This window comes from Gracilinanus agilis, chromosome 4 (genome assembly GCF_016433145.1).
Source record: "Gracilinanus agilis isolate LMUSP501 chromosome 4, AgileGrace, whole genome shotgun sequence".
Classification (NCBI taxonomy): domain Eukaryota; kingdom Metazoa; phylum Chordata; class Mammalia; order Didelphimorphia; family Didelphidae; genus Gracilinanus; species Gracilinanus agilis.
The window spans coordinates 380,960,688-380,980,616 of NC_058133.1; the positions used below are offsets into that span (position 1 = coordinate 380,960,688).

Sequence of the window (19,929 nt, forward strand, 5' to 3'; positions counted from 1 at the left end):
TCTTTATGTAGATATAGAAAATGAAATCTGGGGGACAGCTGGGTAGCTCAGTAGATTGAGTGCCAGGCCTAGAGTCAAGAAGTTCTGGGTTCAAATATGATGTCAGACACTTCCTGACTATGTCACCCTGGGCAAGTCACTTCACCCCCATTGCCTAGCCCTTACCACTCTTCTGCCTTGGAACCAATGCATAATATTGATTCTAAGACTGGAAGGTAAGAGTTTAAAAAAAAATGAAAACTGTTTTTAGGCTGTAAAGTGTCTCTGTGTATGCAGAATTGCAAGGCAAGGACACTTTTTTTTTTTAAAGAGTGAGGCTGTTCTGGGAATCTCCTGGGATGGGGACTGATAAGTGTCTAGGCAGTCAACCCTTAGGCTGCTGAACTAGATCTGAGATGGGGACTGGAATAGGGATGGTTGTGGGGGAAGAGGGAGGCATCCACCTTTCAGCCTGCAGGTCAAGCACAGGGTCCACCTGGAATATACTCATTCTCATGACCCTCAGCCCAGTCTGCCGGTATCAGCTGCCTAAGACCCACACATACAAGCTGTGAGCTGTTAGCACTGCAGCACTACAATTTAATCCTATACTTACCCATCACTGCACGCTTGGGAAAACTAGCCGGCTGGAAGCGATTGGAGCCTGTGCCCTTTGGTCTCTTTCTTTGCAGTTCCATTGTCCTGGCCTCCGATTTGAATCTGGGAGTCGATTTCCTCAGCTGGCCACAGCCTTTTTGAAGGCTCCTGGCTACATTAGCCGCTGACTAGCAGATGTTTGCATTCAAGGGCTGCTATGATTTGGACCAGAGAGCCAGCGTCAGCCGCACTCTGGTCCCGAATAAAATTCAAGACCAGGGACTGAAAATGAAGAGATCTGGCTTTCGTTCTTATGGATATAGTTCTGACCCCAGAGAAAGCTGCAAGTCATTACCTGAAATCTTGAATTGGAGTTCCCATGGCAAGACCCCCCCAAGAAATACAAAACAGCCTCTGACCATCATCTCCCCAAACTTGAAGTCTCTTCGAAGGTTTACAGACTACACGAGGAGGCCTTCCTTTTGGTTAGGTATGGGAGCAGAACATAGTGAAATTCCCACGTGTAAAGTGGATATTCCATCATGTTGTGGTTATTTTAATTGTTGTTACTGTTGTTTTTAAAAACCCTCTATAGCGAAGGTAATCAGACTGACTTTAGAGAAAATTGTCCGGTCAATAGCAAAGTAGTCAATGCTTATTCATCTTTGAAAGTGAATGTGACAAGATGATGTTACTTAAGGAGGGTATTATTCATCTGTAATTTCCTGACCACATTGATCTGACTTGGGAAGTAACATTTTTAAAGATGATACTAGCATCAGTAGCATTGTTATTACTGTTATTTCCCACTATTACTCTATTTTTAGCTTTCCATTACCACTAATGGAAAGTAGTTTTGTGTCTGTCACTGGCTGAAATGTAGAGTATAAATTTACCTTGAAAGGGATATTAACAAGTCAATCATTCAATAGTAAACGTTAAGTGCCTACTGCGTATGAGGTGCTACTCCTAGGAGAAATCAAGTATATTTCTTTTGATTCAATATTTTACTGGCTGTAGGAAAACTATTGTCTTAGAATTTTTCTGATATGATTTAGGAGGTAGGCTTAGGACCAGAAAAAAAAATACCACAAATGGGAAGAATTATTATTTCAGATAACTAGAAATGTAAAGTCAGTGGAAAGAGCACTATGAACATAAAAATCTATGTTGATAGCACCTAAGGAAATAGCATAGAAGAACACTGGTAGAGAATATAAAAAGGACTTCATTCACATCTATAAATCATTATAAGGTTTATAATCATTTCTCCCATCCTGAAACTGGAAGAAAAGTAGTTTTAAGGTCATAGAATCATGGGCTTTCGAGCTGGAAAGTACCAAGAAGCTATCTAGTTTAGCAGTTCTCAAACATATCTGTCTTAAGATCTCTTTCCACTCTCAAAAAATATGGCCCCCAAGGTTAGCTTGGTGACTCAGTGGAAAAGAGAACCAGGCCTGGGGACTGGGAGGTTCTGGTTTCAAAACTGGCCTCATATGCTTTCTAGTTGTGTGATCCTGGGTAAGTCATTTAAACCCAATTGCCTAGCCCTTATTGCTCTTCTGCCTTGGAACCAATACTTAGTGTCAATTCTCAGACAGAGGGTAAAGGTAAAAAAAAAAAATTTACTGCAGATCCCACCCCACCCCACCAAGAGCTATCATGTGTGTGTTTTGGCTACTAATATTGATCATGTTATAAATTAAAAGTGTTATTATTAAAATAGTTTTGACTTTGTGAAATCCCTGAAAAAGTCTTGGGGAATCTTACTGTGCTTTGAGAATCATTGATATAGTCTAATCTTCTCATCCTACAAACCAGGAAACAGAGGTGAAGTTAATTGATTTGTCCATCATCAAAGAACTAGCATTCAAGACTAGCTTTTCCAAGCTATGGTCCTTTCTACTATTTTTATTTAGCCCAAGACTATATGTAATCTTTAGCAGAGGTTTTGAGTTTTTACCTTGAAGATTTTACCTTAAAGCTGCTATATTTTACATAAGCAAATTGTTTTCTTTTTGTCAGACATAAGGAACAATTTTCTGAGATTTGTAAGGCATTGTGACTGCTTACTGAAAGAAACTGTGGAATTTCCTTTTGGAACTCCTCAAGCATGAGAGATTATCATCTTTCTGATATTGCGTAGCATAGCGTGAAGGTAGAGAGGCTGAATGAAATGCCTTCTCAAGGCCCCCAGTGATTCTGTAATCTGAACATATCTGAATTTGTAAAAATTTGAGAAGGTATCTTAATCAAGATATTACCTGGGGGCAGCTGGGTGGCTCAGTGAATTGAGAGCCAGGCCTAGAGGCAGTTCAAATCTGGACTCGGACACTTTCTAACTGTGTGACCCTGAGCAAGTCTCTTAACCCCCATTGCCTAACCCTTTCTGCTCTGCTGCCTTAGAACCAATACTTTGTATTGGTTCTAAGACAGAAAGTAAGTTATTTAAAAAAAAAAAGATATTTCCTTAATACTGTTCATTTAAATATATTTTTCCTTTAGATGACAACCAGAACAAAGCCAATGAGAAGAAAGAAAAGAAGATGGTGGTTCAAAAGCCCCAAGGCACTATGGAATATACAGTAAGTATAAATGAGATAGTCTTAAGGATTCATACAATTTAGGTTTATAAAATTTTAATTTTGTCACAGATCTCATCAATATTACTGCTGCTACTACTACTACCTAGTTATCTATAGCATTTATATAGCACTATAAGGTTTGCAAAGCACAAAAATATCTCATTTTCTCTTCACAACAACTTGATATTATATTTTTTGCCAATGAAGAAGCCAAAGCAGTCAGAGGGTTAAATAACTTGTCCAGTCACAAAACTACTAAGCATCTGAGACTGGATTTTAATTTGGAATTAGAGCCTCAAGGTTCATAATCTCCCTTACTACTTATTTACTACCAATGTGATTGTTCAGCATTTTCCACCTCTCTGGCCCTCATCTCCTTCCTCTGTTAAAGTGAAGGAGATAGACTGATGATTTCCAAGTTCCCATCTTGTTCTATATTCAATTTTTAAATATAAATAGATGATCAGTAATAATAACATTAATGTTCACATTATGCTTCAAGACTTACATAGAACTTTATATCATTTTCATTTGATCCTCAAAAGAACCCTGAAAGTTGGGTAGCTTAAGTTTTACTGGCCCTATTTTCATAGATAAAGAATTGAAGCTCAGAAAAGGAAGCGATTTTCCCTATAGTGATAGAGCCAGTAATCAAACTCAGGACCTCTGACTCCAAATCTGAAACTTTTTCCACTATATCACACTGCCTCCTACAAATTAATAGTACAGATGTTCCCAACTGTTTACTTAACATGTAAAATGAAGCTTGCCTCTTGAACTTGGCTTAAAGATTAATTTCTTTTACATGCAGAATATTAGAAATAACAAATGACCTACTTTGCTTTGAGAGTCAAGTTAACAATTACCATGTTATAGCCATCCTTATTGAATAGAAGGTTTAAATAATGTGAAGTTGCTTCCTTTCTGCCAATATCTTCCCCAGAGTATTTCATATCCCCTGTCACTCTGTAATTTTATTTGTATTAATATGGAAAATTGTCCAGGTGCTAGAGTGCCCTTAGGATCTTAGGTCTGATTATAGTTATTCATGAATTTTAAATGTTATTAAATAACCGAAAGTCTGTAGTACTGTTGTGTGTTACCCATGAGACTCTGTACCAGTTAGCCCAGTTTATTTGAGTTCTGTTCTATAAACCTATTACAAGTAGGAATCATTTCCTTCATTATACCTACATCTCCAGCACCTGACACACGGTAGGCACTAAATATTTTGTTGGTTGATGGATTGGACATTTAACTCCCCCCCAAAAAAAATTCCGCCTCAATTTCCAAAAATGGCAAACCATCTTATAATTCTGTCTTTATGGATCACAAAATGGAGTGGGTCTGATGCTTTCCAAAGAATGGTACTACTTATGCCACCAGTGGCAAGGAGTACAGGAATCTCATGTTGTCCTTTATTTTGAAAGACTTTTAAAAATTATAATCACTTAATAGTCAAGGACAATATAATTTGAAATTTTAAATTATTTAGAACACTTCATATAGCAGGCACTCTATATTTGTACCATTTTGTTTCTTTATTATGAACTTAAAACACCAAAAAAAGATAATTTTCATGTGCATAGCAGAACACAAAAAGAGGAAGCTATATGAAATTCTAAATCTTTATTTCATACCCCCTTGCTTTTTAAAAAATGTATGTAATTATATACATTTATTTGAAAATGAAAAACCAAGAGATTTAGAAAATAAATTGTGACAAGCTTAGTCAAGCCAAACAAGTCCACATAACAGCAAAATCCAAAAATATATATATATCTGATTCTTGCGTCCATCACATCTTTGTCATGGGGATAGGTAACATATTCATCATAGGTCCTCAGAAGACATGATTAGTCATTGCATTGATCAGAGTTCTTAAATCTTTCCACTTTCCTTTTCTGTATAAAGTTGTTCTTTCTACTGACTTTACTTGCTGTCAAATCATATTATGCAGAATTCTCTAAATCATAATAAAGAAAAACAAAGACTAATATAGAGTGCCTCTTAATGTGAGGTGTCGTGCACAGTTTAAAAGTTCAAATTATATGGTCCTTGTTTAGTAAACAATTACAATTTTAAAGTCTTTCAAAATAAAGGACAACCTGAGATCCCTGGATTCCCTGCCACTAGTGGGTTTAAGTTGTTCCATTCACTTGAAAACATCCCAAAATAGGTCCTCTTTGTGACCAATAAGGACACATTTATAAGATGGTTTGCCATTCTTGAGATACAGCGTTGGTACAGAGGCAGAATTTGGTGATGTGGGGGGCAGTGTACAAAGCTAAATGATCAAGGAAAAAGGCTCATTTTTCAGGCACACTATTAGGTCAGTGTTCATAAAAATTAACTAATGCATCACAACAATCTGGATTTTTCTTGTGTAGGTGGATTCCCACCAAAGTTGTTCTTGTGTTTTGTATTTCTGCCTCTTCTCTCCATCAATCTGGGTACTTTTTTTTCTCCTCTACTTTTTAAATTTTTTTTTTCAAATGAATACAATTCTTCCCATAGGAAAATTTTACAGAATCTCCAAGAAGTAATAGTCCCTAGAATTTGGCTCATACCTGAAGAGGAATATCCTCCAACAACATGCTTAACAATTTTACAAGAATTTCATGTCTTCATCTGAAGATGTAGATTGGTTTGTTCCAGCACTAGCCCAGCTTTAGAAACTGATCTATTCTTTAAAAAATTAGAACAAGCAAATTTTCTAATGATTAGATTTGTATGCATTTTTGAAAAGGAATAGTTTTTCCTTTTCACTGTACCCTGTCCAGTCATTTAAGAAGTAATAAGGAACCAAATCTTTAGTTGTAAGTGGTATATGTTATAAATATTTTATTCATCTTTTTTTAAAGCACAAAGACTTTTTCATTTTTTCTTTCAGTTTCAAATTCTTTCCTTCTCTCATCCCCTCTCACAACCAATGAAAAGGCAAGGGAAACAAGTATATATGGTCATGCAAAATCATTTTCTTCATTGGCCATGGGAAGGAAGGAAGAAAGAGATGGAGGGAGGGAGGGACGGAGAGAGAGAGAGAGAGATGCATCAATATTCACTCTGACTCAACATCTTTATCTGGAGATAGATAGTATGTTTCATTGTGAGTCCTTTGGCATTATAGTTGGTCATTGGATTGATCAGATTTCTTGAGGCTTTCAAAATTAATTGTCTTTTCAATATTGCTTTTGCTTTGTAGATTGTTTTCCTGCTTCTGCTCATTTCACTTTGCATCAATTCAAATAAGTCTTCCTATGTTTTTCTGAAACTAACCTCTTCATCATTTCTTACAGGACAGTAACATTCTATCACATTCATATATCACAACTTATTCATTCTCCAAATGATAGCCATCTCCTCAGTTTCCAATTCTTTGCCACCACAAATAGAGCTGTTAGAAATATTTTTGTATATATGGGTCCTTTTTGAGGTATAGGCCTGGTAGCCATATTGCTGGTTCTAAGATTAGAGACAGTTTAGTAACTTTTGGGGCATAGGTCCAAACTGCTTTCTAAAATTGTTCAAGTAGTTCTCATATGCTGTGAATTTTGTAGCCCTAATGAAAAAAGGTTCCAGGGCAATTCTGGGAAATTGTCATTTTAATGACAAAAATCTCTCTTAAGCTACCATGTGGAGGTCCAGGAAGGAAGACTCAATGCTGAGTCTCATTTGTTTGGTTCTGTGTGTGCTTCATCCTCTCATACCCTTCAGGCCATGTTACAAAAAATTCAGAAAGGTATAAAATATGCCATAGGATTTTAAAAGTCCAGAAGCATTGAATTGGAGCATGTTAATTTTATTTGAGGTTATTTCTTTAGGAATTAATAGGTAGGAGAACTTTCTTGTTCTCTTGAATAAAATATTATGCAGACATGGCTGTGACCTACTTGATATTTCATAAAAAGAAATGTTCTCTTATCAATGCTTTGACTTTTTGTGTTGGATTTTTTTTTTTAGGCTGGAAGCCAAGATACCCTCAATACAATAGCATTAAAATTTAATATCACTCCAAACAAGCTTGTGGAATTGAATAAGCTTTTCACACATACTATTGTTCCAGGCCAGGTAATTATTTTAATATTATTATGATTTCAGACATTTTGAATGAAACTACTTCAATTTAGAGATCTGACCTTTAAATGTTTTTTTTTTTACTGACAGTAAAATTAAATTTTAGTTCAATCTTTCCTCAGATATTGAGATTATGAGTGTTGAGTCTCCCAAGAGAAAAATGCTATAGAGATAATAAATTCTTAGAGGAACCTTAACTAATACTTCCCTGTACTCATGCTGTGACCAGTTATGTCAGATAGGAGAGTACTGAAATGTGAAAAATTTATCAGTGTTGTATTTTGGATTTAGAAAAATTGCTCTCTTTCTTTGTTTTATTACCATCAGTTATATGCCTAGAGTTAATCAATGTCTTTAACAATAGACTAGAGCAATGATGGTCAAACTACAAATGGAGGGCCAGGTGCAGCCCCCTGAAATGTTCCATCCTGGCTTGGGGACATTATTCCTAATCTGACGAATACAATGAGTAGGATATAATACAATGAAACTTCGAAAGAGTTGCCTTAGAAACAGACTGACAGATGAACATTTCCTTTCCTTTGGCCCCCTCTTAAAAAGTTTACCCATCACTGGACTAGAGTCACTCTCTTTCTTTACCTCCAAAAACTGATATATAACTTTTGAAATACTAAATAGAATTAATAAGCTACAGTTCTGCTTTATATTTTTAAAAGAGCTTATTTCAACTTGAGAGCTTCCATTTACTTGCCATTTGGATGACCCAGCTATTTGGAAAGACCATTAAGGCCATGTGACTTAATTCTCTTATTACATGATAGAGTTTGCCTTAATGTGGTTACTTCAAAAGTTTTTTCTCAATTGGTGGTTCTACAGAATACCAATATACACATTGTGATATCATTTTGGTTCCTTCAGGCGACCAAATATCTCTCTTAATCATAGCATCAATATAACTCTTCCCCCCACCCCCATTCTTCTTTCAAAAGCTATATTTTGAGCTCTGAAAAACCTTATGTGCCTCTAGGGCCACAAGTTAGCAGCCTCAACTTTCTTCTGACTTTGGTATTTTCTATTTTTGCATAGAAAATAGCTGTCACATTTCTATAATTTTGACTAATAAAAAATAAGTCGGCTCATGAGCTTAAAACTAATAGAAAATTAGAAAAAATTACCAAAAATTAATTCTTGCATTTGAAAAAATACAGCACACAGATTTATATATTTCTTTTTTGTCCTTATTTTAAAATTTCAGTTTTTGGTGAATGATTTCTGTAATGATCCTAATGCCTCCATAAAGAGTGCTCTCGTTAAACTAGTTTACACTGATTTTCTATGAACAATATATCACTTTGTAGGTAACCATTCAGTTCAACACTTAATCACATACTTAACATGTTCCTCATTCCTTTTCTCAGGTCCTTTTTGTGCCAGATACTGAATTCCCTTCCAGTACTTTAAGATTAACTTCATCAAGTCCTGGTGCTACTATTTCTCCTTCATCATCAGATGCAGAATATGATAAACTACCTGTAGGTATAACTTCTAACCAAGAATCACAATGTTATATGTGCTATTAGGAGATGTTTTCTCATATGGTTTTTATCATAACTTAGTATGCTAATTTCAATAAGACTAAAGTTAACACTTCTCCAATAAAAAGGCTAAAATTGGGTTAAGCTGCTGGTTATGATGTTAAACAAGAGAAACTTCTCTAACAGAAATCTGTTGCAGTTAAGCTCGAGAAAGGAAAAATGATGGCTTATAGATAAGAAATAAAAAAAAATCTCCTAAATTAAAATCATCTGAGTTTGGAATGGAGTCTTTCTCATTTATATAATTATGAAAGCATTTAATTAGCCAATTCTTATAAGATAGTATTTGTGCTTTTTATTTTTAAAAAATGCATTTTATTTGGTTACTTTTCACTATCCATGTGTCCTTTTGAAAGAATGTAGTGTATATTTGTCACTTTTCATTTTAGATTGAAACTAAGCAGGTTGCATGTGAGAAAACAGAGTGGAATTTTATTTTATTAAACTTGGAGTTGTTTTGAACTTTTAAAAACAAAATGCAATGGAAGATGTTTTTATTTTTTGTTTATGATGAAAACATTTGCCTTTTAAAGGATGCTGACTTAGCAAGAAAAGCCTTAAAACCAATTGAAAGAGTCCTGTCATCCACCTCTGAAGAAGATGAACCAGTAGTTGTAAAATTTTTAAAAATGAACTGTCGATACTTCACAGATGGCAAGGTAGGTAGCAGTTGTGGTATCTTGGGAATGTGTATTAAAAGTAAAAAGTCAGCAGAAATGATTGGAGCTGAGGAATAAAGTTCTGTCCAAAGGTTCTAGCTCACAAGATGACAAATGTCCATTAGTTGCCCTCTACTGAATTTCTGGCATTTCTTTTCTAGAAGTAGCAAAATCTAGTTGGCAGAAGTGACAGTGTGCCACCTTTGACCAATTATCTTATCTTTCTGTGTTTCTGTGTTTTTGCCTTTAAAATTCCTGTTTTTTTATTTTTATTTTATTTTTTTTAAACCCTTAACTTCTGTGTATTGGCTCCTAGGTGGAAGAGTGGTAAGGGTGGGCAATGGGGGTCAAGTGACTTGCCCAGGGTCACACAGCTAGGAAGGCTCTAAGGCTGCATTTGAACCTAGGACCTCCCATCTCTAGGCCTGACTCTCAATTCCCTGAGCTACCCAGCTGCCCCAAATTCCTGTTTTGTTTTGTTTTTTCATTTATTTTATTTATTTTTTTTTAAACCCTTAACTTCTGTGTATTGGCTCCTAGGTGGAAGAGTGGTAAGGGTAGACAAATGGGGGTCAAGTGACTTGCCCAGGGTCACACAGCTGGGAAGTCTGAGGCCGGACTTGAACCTAGGACCTCCTGTCTCTAGGCCTGGCTCTCAATCCACTGAGTTACCCAGCTGCCCCCATTCCTGTTTTTTTAAAGACAAAATAAAAGAAAAGAAAAACACAAGCTGGGCTTGTTGATATATTAATATGCCCTCAGAGGACATTAAACTGTTGATAAGGGAGCCTAGTAAACTCCTTTTCCCAACTGGTGGATTATAGACCTGATTTTATCCACTCTTTTTTTACCTATCTTTCCTTTTAGCTTGGGTGTGTTGAGGGAATAATGATGTATACAGGTTGTAGGGACCAGTGCTGTCTTACTTCAGAAGAAACGGGGTAGGTTAAAAAAAACAAAATATAAATTTTATGTTTTGGTAACTTTAAGCTTTTATATTTTATTTTGCTTTGTTACTTTTCCCTTTAGCTAGCATTTTTTCTTCTTTTTTTCTTTTTGGCTTAAATTAGAATTGAGTTTGAAGTCAAAGGATCTGAATTTGAATCCTAACCTTTCTACTTATTGCTTTATAGCATTGGGCAAGGAACTTAACCTCAATATGCCTAATTTTTCTCAGCTATAAAAGGAGGGGGTTGGCCTTGATAATACCTGAGGTCCCTTCCTGTTCTAAATCTATAAAACTAAAATTTGAATAATAATATCACTACCACCAAGATCAAAGGTGAATCTAGAGTGTGGCTCAGAAAATGTGTTCCCATTCTTCCTAAGGTAGTTTGTTACAATCTCAGCTCCACTTTATAGCTTCTCCAAGTGCTCTTTTTGTTCTAGTTGTTTTTATCTTAAAATTTTAGTTATGCCTTAACAGGGGCTGCAATTAACATGAAGTGGTAGATATTAGCATTACTAATAATTAAGGTAGAGACTTAATTATGGATTTTTCAAAGAACAGAATAATTTAGTAGGTAATCAAAATTACATCTTTTTGCATGAAAGAAATGTTCAGAGAAACAGGGACTTAATATGAACTAATATGGAATGGAGTAAGCAGAACCAAGAAACCAATACACACATTGACTACAATGATGTAAACAGAAATATAAATTGAAATTTAATGTCATGATTATAATGATCCAACTTGGTCTCAGAGATGAGAAAATATGTCTCCTTTCATCAAGAAGGTGGATTACTATAGCTATGGAATGTTATACATTCTGTTAAGGTGTTGTGTTAACTGGTTTTCCTAAACTTGTCTTTTTCTATCTTTTTTTAAGAATATTTTTCCATGGATACATTATTCATGATTTTCTCCCCTCTTGGAGCTGACAAGCAATTCCACTGGGTCATACATGTATCATTGCTTAAAACCTATTTCCATGTTATTAATATTTGCAGTAGACTGATCTTTTAACATCAAAACCCTAATCATATCCCTATCGAACTATGTGATCGATCCTACATTTTTCTTCTGCATTTCTACTCCCACAATTTTCTCTAGATGTGGATAGTGTTCTTTCTTATAAGTTACTCTGGATTGTCCTGAGTCATTGCATTGCTGTTAGTAGAAAAGTTTATTACATTCGATTGTGCCATAATGTATCAGTCTCTGTGTACAATGTTCTCCTAGTTCTGCTCCTTTTGCTCTGCATCAATTCCTGGAGGTCTTTCCAGTTCACATGGAATTCCTCCAGTTCATTATTCCTTTCAGCACAATAATATTCCATCACCATCATATACCACAATTTGTTCAGCCATTCCCCAATCAATGGATACCCCCTCATTTTCCAATTTTTTGCCATCTCAAAGAGCATAGCTATGAATATTTTTGTACAAATATTTTTCCTTATCTCTTTGGGGTACAAACCCATCTGCTATCTTTTTTACAAGGGTAGAATCTCAAAGTGGTGAGGAAGCATGGTGTATTTGTAAATGAATGTAATATAAAAGCAAAAGGCATCAATAAAACTTTAGAAAGGGAAGCAACCATGTGAAAAATAGCTAGTAGTGATTGGAAAAGAAAACTATGTGGAAAAACAAAACAGTATAAAAAGAGAAGACAATAATTCAAATGCATGATGAAATCACTAGTAAAACTTTTATTTATTCAAAAATAATCAGGCATTCTGATTAATAACCAGAAAGTCTGCTTCATAGTCAAGAAGACTTAAGTTCAAGTCCCTGTCTCTAATACATATTGACTATATGACTAGAAAAAACTACATAAACTCTCTGTGACCCAGGCATCCTAACTTACAGAGCAGGCACCAGTCTTTGGTGATAGAGTTTCCTCACCAGGAGTTTCCTATACGAATGTTTATAACAACAACAAATTTTGGGAAGAAGGAGGTAGGAAAAACATTTGAATTGTTGAGCTGAAACCAAATCCATAGTTATCACAGGGTGAAAAGGGTTACAACATTTCTTCCCTGACAAGGAGTAAATGGACACCTTCTTCAGAAAGAGCCTTGTCTCATATTCTTCCTCAAACTAAATACCACAACTAACAATAACAACAGCTAACATTTATATAATATTTACTCTGTACGAAACACCATGCTAAGCACTTAACAATTATCATCTCATTCAATCCTCACAAACAGTCTTGGGAGATATTATTATTATCCCCATTTTATAGATGAGGAAACTGAAGGTGTAACCCAGGGTTGCAGAGCTAAGAAGTATCAGAGGTATTTGAAATATTTGAATTCAGATCTTTCTGACTCCAAACCTAGCTACTACCCCAAGGATCACTTCTTAGCTTCCTATTGTAGGCTTATACTGGTCAGTGATCAGCTTTCCCCATCATCAGGATGGAGCAAGGGTTAGATTGACCTCCCTCCCAATTTAATTATGCCAGTGGCCTTATTTAACTTTTTTCTTTTCTTTTTATTAACACATAACCATTGTAGTCCTCATTAAAAATTCTTATCCTCTTTCTCTGTGAATTCCTTCCAATGTCTTTTTATGGTATGGAGGTTACTGAAGAATCTCAGGACTTTCCGGGACCTCACAGATAATCTAGACCAAATTGTCCCTGAAGAAAATACCTGCTTAACCCTAATTTACAAATGATCATCTAGCCTTTGCTTTAAAGACCTTAGGAAGAGGGAAATCTCAGTCTGCTCATTCTTTTGGAGGTCAGCTATGATCCTTAGGAAGTTTGTCTCAAGGTCAGACCTAAATCTACCTCTGGAACTTCTACCCATTGTCCCTGATTCTACCCTATAGGACAGAACAAGTTGAATCCTTCTTGCATGTGACAGCCTTTCATGTACTTAAAGATGACTGATCCTTCCTAGTTCTGTTATTTACTAGTTGTACTCCCCTGGACAATTCACCTCACTTCTCCTAGTTGTAATTTCCACCTCTATCAGAACTTTAAGGCAATATGATATAGTAGTAATAGCATGGGATCTGGAGCCATAGACTTTGGATTCAGATCATAATTCTACTACTCTGAGCAAGCCACCACTCCATTGCCTACTCACCTGTTTTTGCCTCAGGTGAAAATACTTCAGATTAAGACACCAACTAGAAGGGACCTTAGACCATCCATTTCAACCCTTCCCATTTCTTAGTTGAGTAACACTCAGAGATACTGTGATTTTCCCAAGATTTCACAGATATCTCTTATCCTAGTTATGATAAAAAAAAGTTATGGCCACATGGCCATAAAAACCATAATAGAGTTGGTTTAGTGGATTGAGAACCAGGCCTAGAGATGAGAGGTCCTGGGTTCAAATTTGCCTCAGATTCTTCATACCTGTGTGACCCTGGGCAAGTGTCATAACCCACATTGCCTAGACTTTACTGTTCTTTTGCCTTGGAACCAATATTTTTTATAAGATGGAAACCTTAAAGATTTCATTCTCTTCATTCTGACCAGATAACAAAGTTGTTTTTTCAGCAGCCAATGAAATTTTTTTCTGACATTTGTTCTGATCCATGCTCAGTATAATAATTTTTCAAATTATTGCCAACTTTTTGCCAGAATTCTAAGGGAATCGGGTTACAATTTTGAATAAGATCAAGAAATTTAGTGAACTGTTCTTTACTAACTTTTACTCCCCATTTTCTGAGGATGTGCTTAGTTATCAATTAAAAGAGTTCTTTCCTTTGATTCACTGTGTCCCATCCTGTTAATCTATTCTTTTACTTCTAGTGTCTTCCCTTAAGGGGAGAATTCTGAAAACTCTGGATTTCTTGCCCTTCTTTGGGCAAAAACTAAACTGCAGTAATTTGGGAGTTGTCTGAAGGGGAGAGCAAATATTTACCTGAATCCAGTGATGCAAAGTACCTGTTCAGGCGCCAATTGTGGAGATCTCTTTATCATTGCTGATAATCTGATGACAGTTTAGTTGATAAGGAAATAAGGACAGGACAAGGGAAATGTCTTTTACTTCATGCTTCCAGCTCTGGCTCCAGGAGCATGGAGTTTATTATATATATTTCAAGACTCATTTCACACAAAAGAACCCCCTGAAACTTTGCAGATGCGCAGAAGTTACAAATTATGTCACATCAAAACACAAAACATTGGCTTCAGAATAGACCAAGGCCAAGGCTGAATTTTGACTAGGTTCTTATCAGAAAGCCAAGTTGGGGAGTATCTTGGCCTTAGCTATAACAGGCAGCAGCATTCCTTGCTGTGTTAACAGTATTAACCCTTTAAATTCAGGTTTGATAGGAACTTAAAGCTTTTCAGTAAGGCCATAATACTTTTCAAGAAGAAATCACAAGGATCACAAAAGGGGTCAAAAGAGGAGTCTCAGATTTTTATCTATTCTTTTATTGGCTTCCCACAAAAAAGAGCAGTTAAAATTTCTATCTAGGGTAATCAAGGGGTGCATGAGGGTTTATTGTTCAGTAAGGACAAGGGCTTGTCAGGGGATTTTCTAAAACAAAGTTGTCACACTGTACTTTACTTGGTAGTTGTAATTTTAATGCACTGTTAATTAATATAAACATTGATTAATCACTTGCTGGGCACTATGCCAAGTTCTGGGAATACCAAAAAAAAAAAAAAAAAAAAAAAAAAAGGGAGAGCAAAGATAATCCTGCTCTCAAGGTGCTCACAGTCTAATGAGAGAGAAAAGATGCAAACAACAATGTACAAAGAGGGCATATAAAGGATTAACCAGAAATAATTCACAAAAGAAAGGCTCTAGAATTAAGGAGAATTGGACATGGTTTCTTATAGAAAGTAAGATTTTAGTTGGGACATGAAGGAAGTCAAAGAAGATATGGTCATCGTAAAGGCAGTTATGTATACTTTTAGGCATGATACCTGATGGAGAACTAGAATGAATGAATTGTAAATCATGGAATTTCAGGGCTAAAAGAAATCTTAAAGATCATCTCTGCTCTATTTCCCCTTAATTTAAAAATCAGAAATCTAAAACTCAGCAGACTGCTTTGTCCAAGTTAACAAAACTAATGCCTGAGCTGATACTAAAATAAAGATATAACCATTCTGGGTTGTGATAAGGAACTTTTGGGACAAGATGGTAAACAGCTTGAATGACAGGATCATAGGTTAAAGAACTTAGAATTTACTTAGGTGGCCTGAGCCAGGGCCAAGAGACAGCTGGGACCACCTCTATGAATACCCTTGAACTGCACCACCCAGGGTCTCATTTGGAGAAAGGAATTCTGGGAGGAGGGTGGTGTATGAGAGGGTAGGCCATAGACTTGCAAATCCAGCATCCATACCTGAGCACCATAGGAAGTTCATTTCTCCTGATACAAATAGGGCTGAGAGAGAATAACATCAAGCTGCTAAGAACATCATTATCCTTCCCTGTCCTTTGGTTTGCACCATGGCTGGGTGAAATTGGGGATTGTATGAGGGAGAAGAATCTCTAGCCTGACATCAACCTGTTACTTATATATTTAGATTACCTTAACTTAATTAGCCATAGTATAGCATCCCCTAAACTCTATCCTGATTCCTTGTTCCTAACCCTTAAGATAAGCAATAAATCCTGTTAAGGTTTAATCCAGCTGAAGATTTGTGCTCCTTTCCTGACTAGTGACATCTACAGCTATAGGGAAAGGGATTTTTCATACCACAGTCATATTATTAGCATTAGTATTAATTAATAAATCAATACTAGCCCAAATCATTCCTTTATCATCAAACCCAACCCCAAGCCAAGGAGCTAGAGGAGTTGTTGATCATCATACAACCCCTCACTTAATACTTCAGCTTGGGTACTTTTAAAGAGGTGTAGGCTTGGCTAAGCTGAACTTCATAAATCCTAGGGATTACTAGCACATTTGGTGATCATCTAGGCAACCTCATCTCTCACTTAGCCTAGATCCATCTACCACCTGAGGATCTTGAGTTAGCTTGGCAGGCTCAGATTATAGAGTCTGTCAACCCAGAGAAATAGCACTTGGGTTTATATATCCCCTTTTCTTTAACAGGGTTCAGTGCCCTTCTATTATTTGTCATTGCATCCAAAAAACCTTAAATGTGTTTTTTTGAGACACCCAAAAAAATAAAGGCATTGAAAAAACATGGGGGTGGGGCAGATAGGTCACTCAATGGTTAGAGAGCCAGGCTTGAAAATGGGAAGTCTTAGGTTCAAATGTGTGACCCTGGGCAAGTCACTGATCCCCATTAAAAGAATATGAGAGGGGAATGTAGTACAAAATTCTGAAAAACTGAAATAACATGTATTTATAAAAGACCTGTTATGATAGTTATAAATCTACATGCCAATATGTTTACATCTTTCTTTTCTTTCCCTTTCAAGGGTGTAGTTGGAGGTGTCATGATTGTCACACCTAACAACATCATGTTTGATCCTCACAAGTCTGATCCTCTGGTTATTGAGAATGGGTGTGAAGAGTATGGCCTCATCTGCCCCATGGAAGAAGTTGTTTCCATTGCACTCTACAATGATATCTCCCACATGAAGATTAAAGATGCATTACCATCGTAAGAGGGATTCTTTATTTTTATGAGAGTGGGAAGTAGAAGAGACTTAAAGATGCAAAGGAGGAAAACCAAAATTTGGTTTTGTGAGGAAAGGATAGATCCCACAATGTATCAGGAGTGTTTGTATATGAATTTGTCATTGGCAGTTTTTAGTGTTTTCAAGAAAATAATAAAACTGAGCCTTAGAGGGCAGCTGGGTAGCTCAGTAGATTGAGAGTCAGGCCTAAAGACAGGAGGTGGTAGGTTCAAATCTGGCCTCAGACACTTCCCAGCTGTGTGACCCTGGGCAAGTCACTTGACCCCCATTGCCCACCAAGGAGCCAATACACAGAAATTAAGGGTTAAAAAAAAACTGAGCCTTTGGGGGGGGGGGGGGAAGTAACAAAATTAGTGAGCCAGAAAGCAATTCAATAGGTAAGAAAGGAAGAAAAAAAATCAATCAAGAAACTTTTAAGCACTTACTAGTCCCAGGCAACTGGAAATTAAAAATAAAAGACAAAAATAATCTTTACTCTCAAAAGAGAACCACAAAAGGACTTTATACACTCATGGCATTTCTACCTTCTTTTCTCTGAGACAACAACCTACTTTATAAGCAAAATTGGGCTAAAGAAGGGGGAAAGGATTTCTACAGTAAGAATTTTAATTCATTGACTAAATAATAGCTAAAAACAGGAAAGGAGTTCCTTTTTTAATAAAAATCTTTCAGCAATAGACCAACAAGAATTTCCTCCAAGAGTCCATAACCAGGAATACTCCTAACTTACCTTTATACAAAGAGCTTTCCCAACTTAATAGCTTTCCTCCTTCTCCCTACTCATGATTTCCTTCTCCTTCAGTATTGTTCATTCAGCATGTCAGCAATGGCTAGGAGTCCTTTCCCCCTTGACCTGCTTTTAGCCTTGCTATAGTTCTATGTCTTTTGGGGTAGGATGGATAATCAGAAAGGAAAGGTAAATTTTCATCCTTTTTTCCCCCCTAATCTACTAACACCCATGCAGTGCCTAACTCTCATCCTATTTTCTTGTTGCAAAACCCTAACCTTTAATACTGTAGAGAAGTGCCTTTTTTATGAAGGAGTTAGAAGACTGAAAACAGCCTAGGTCAGTGATGACAAACCTTTCAGAGACAGTGTGTTGTGCCCCACCCCTGCCCCCAGAGACTTTGTGCTATGTCCCCTACCCCCAGACCCAGTGCCATGTACAGCCCCTCCCTTTACCTCATGCAAGGAAAGGGAGAAACATTCCCATTGGGCTTCTGGGCAAAGGGGTGGGTGATGTGAAAAAATGTCCTCAGGCATAGTGGAGAGTGGGAAGGCAAAAGCTCCACCCAAGTCCCTCTGCCTTTCTAGTAGCAAACTCTGGTGAGGGATGACAGTGCATGTGCCAACTGAGAATGTTCTGCATGCCCTCTTTGGCACCTGTGGCCTAGTTTTGCCATCATTGGACTAGGTTATACTGTCTGTTCTTCATGTATACTAATACTCACCATTAACCCATTTGTTTCTCTTATATATGGTGATGATAACACCTCTACCTACTTTTCAGTTTTTGTGAGGTTCAAATAAGTTTATGTCTGTAGAAGTACTTTATCAATACCAGATATAGTATTAGTCCAGATTCTTAATACTACACTTAGTATACATACTTATACTTAGATACTGAGGTACGTGATGAGTTAGATAAGCTTTGAAAGGCTAGTCTGGGAACCCACCCATTATGGAGCATAATATGTGATGGGAAAATTCCTTATTTGTAGTCTGAAACAACTGACATGTCAATGAATTTTGGGCTCCCAACCTATGTTGCATCTATATGAATTCACTGCCTTACAAGATCTTAGTTTAATAATATTTACTAGCTGATGGTCATTTACCATTATACCACAAGAAAAGGCCAACATCTTCTGAATTTGCCCTAACCTCTTTAAAATAAAATCTTCTCAGCTGAAAAGAGCTTTCTCCCATCTTCGCTGTGTTTTATATCCAATAATTGGGAAGATGAAGAGTGAGGTTATAGTGGCACATTTTCTTCATACTGATGCTAGGTGTCATTTCCCATTGTGATCGTTAAAATTATGAGTGATAGCTTAATAACTTTATTAAATCAAAGTAATAGTAGTAGTAGTAAAGAGAGGGAAAGATAGGAAAAAGGTAGAGAGATAGTTTTCTAATCTATTGGCTACCATGATGAGCTTGTAGCTAAACTCCAACAAGGGTTCCTTCCTCAATCCATGCTCCATCCAGAACATCCAGACAGGCTCCTGATCTGACTTTATAAGCTCTTTTCTCCACCCAATAACTCTCACACATCACATCTCAGGAACCAATCATAGTTTCTTAATTTGCCTGGGCCACCCAGGCGGGGCAGTGCCTGTGGAATCAGTTTCCCTGTCTCGTTGGTTCTTTGGTTCTTTAACTTCCTTTCTCTGAGGGTTTATTTATACCTGAATTTACTCAGTCGCATTTGACCTCCAGGTCACTGAGAGATGATGTTTTAAAAAAAGACACAATGGAGAGGGAAATTTGCTTCTGATAATTCCCCCCCTCCCCGTGATTCTGTTGGGAGATAAGCATGTTAACATCTCCCCACATAGGGACTTGGCAAATTAACATTCCTAGTCTGCCCAATGAATCATTTCATATAACCAGCTTATACCTCTAAAGATTTTCTTACTAGAGGTGTATAGAATATGGCACTTTACCTAGAGGGAATTGCAACAATTCAGGGAAAAGAGAAAGAAAGCAAAAAAATGATTGATAGACACATTGACAAAAATCCAATTAGTGGGCTCTCTCCTTCAGCATAAGATTTTACATTCAGAATAAATTATATCTTCAACCCCCTTCAGTTCAGTTCATTATATTCCAAAGTTCACTCTGTATCTTTTGATGTAGTGTGTGGTTTCTGTAGGCATCCTTATGGCACCTTCTCTAAAAGATCTGCTTTCTTGATTTGGGATGTTGATGATTT

General features: G+C 36.6%; 1 protein-coding gene across 1 annotated transcript in view; it reads left to right on the plus strand.

Moving 5' to 3' along the window:
• The window catches only part of NCOA7 (nuclear receptor coactivator 7), a 239,440-nt gene that overhangs the window by 173,639 nt on the left and 45,872 nt on the right, over positions 1-19,929 (plus strand). Inside the window, exons 7-11 of the mRNA XM_044676919.1 lie at positions 3,082-3,161; positions 7,125-7,232; positions 8,618-8,731; positions 9,328-9,453; positions 16,773-16,957. Of these exons, the coding sequence (XP_044532854.1) occupies positions 3,082-3,161; positions 7,125-7,232; positions 8,618-8,731; positions 9,328-9,453; positions 16,773-16,957 (613 nt within the window). The remainder of the gene's footprint in view (positions 1-3,081; positions 3,162-7,124; positions 7,233-8,617; positions 8,732-9,327; positions 9,454-16,772; positions 16,958-19,929) is intronic.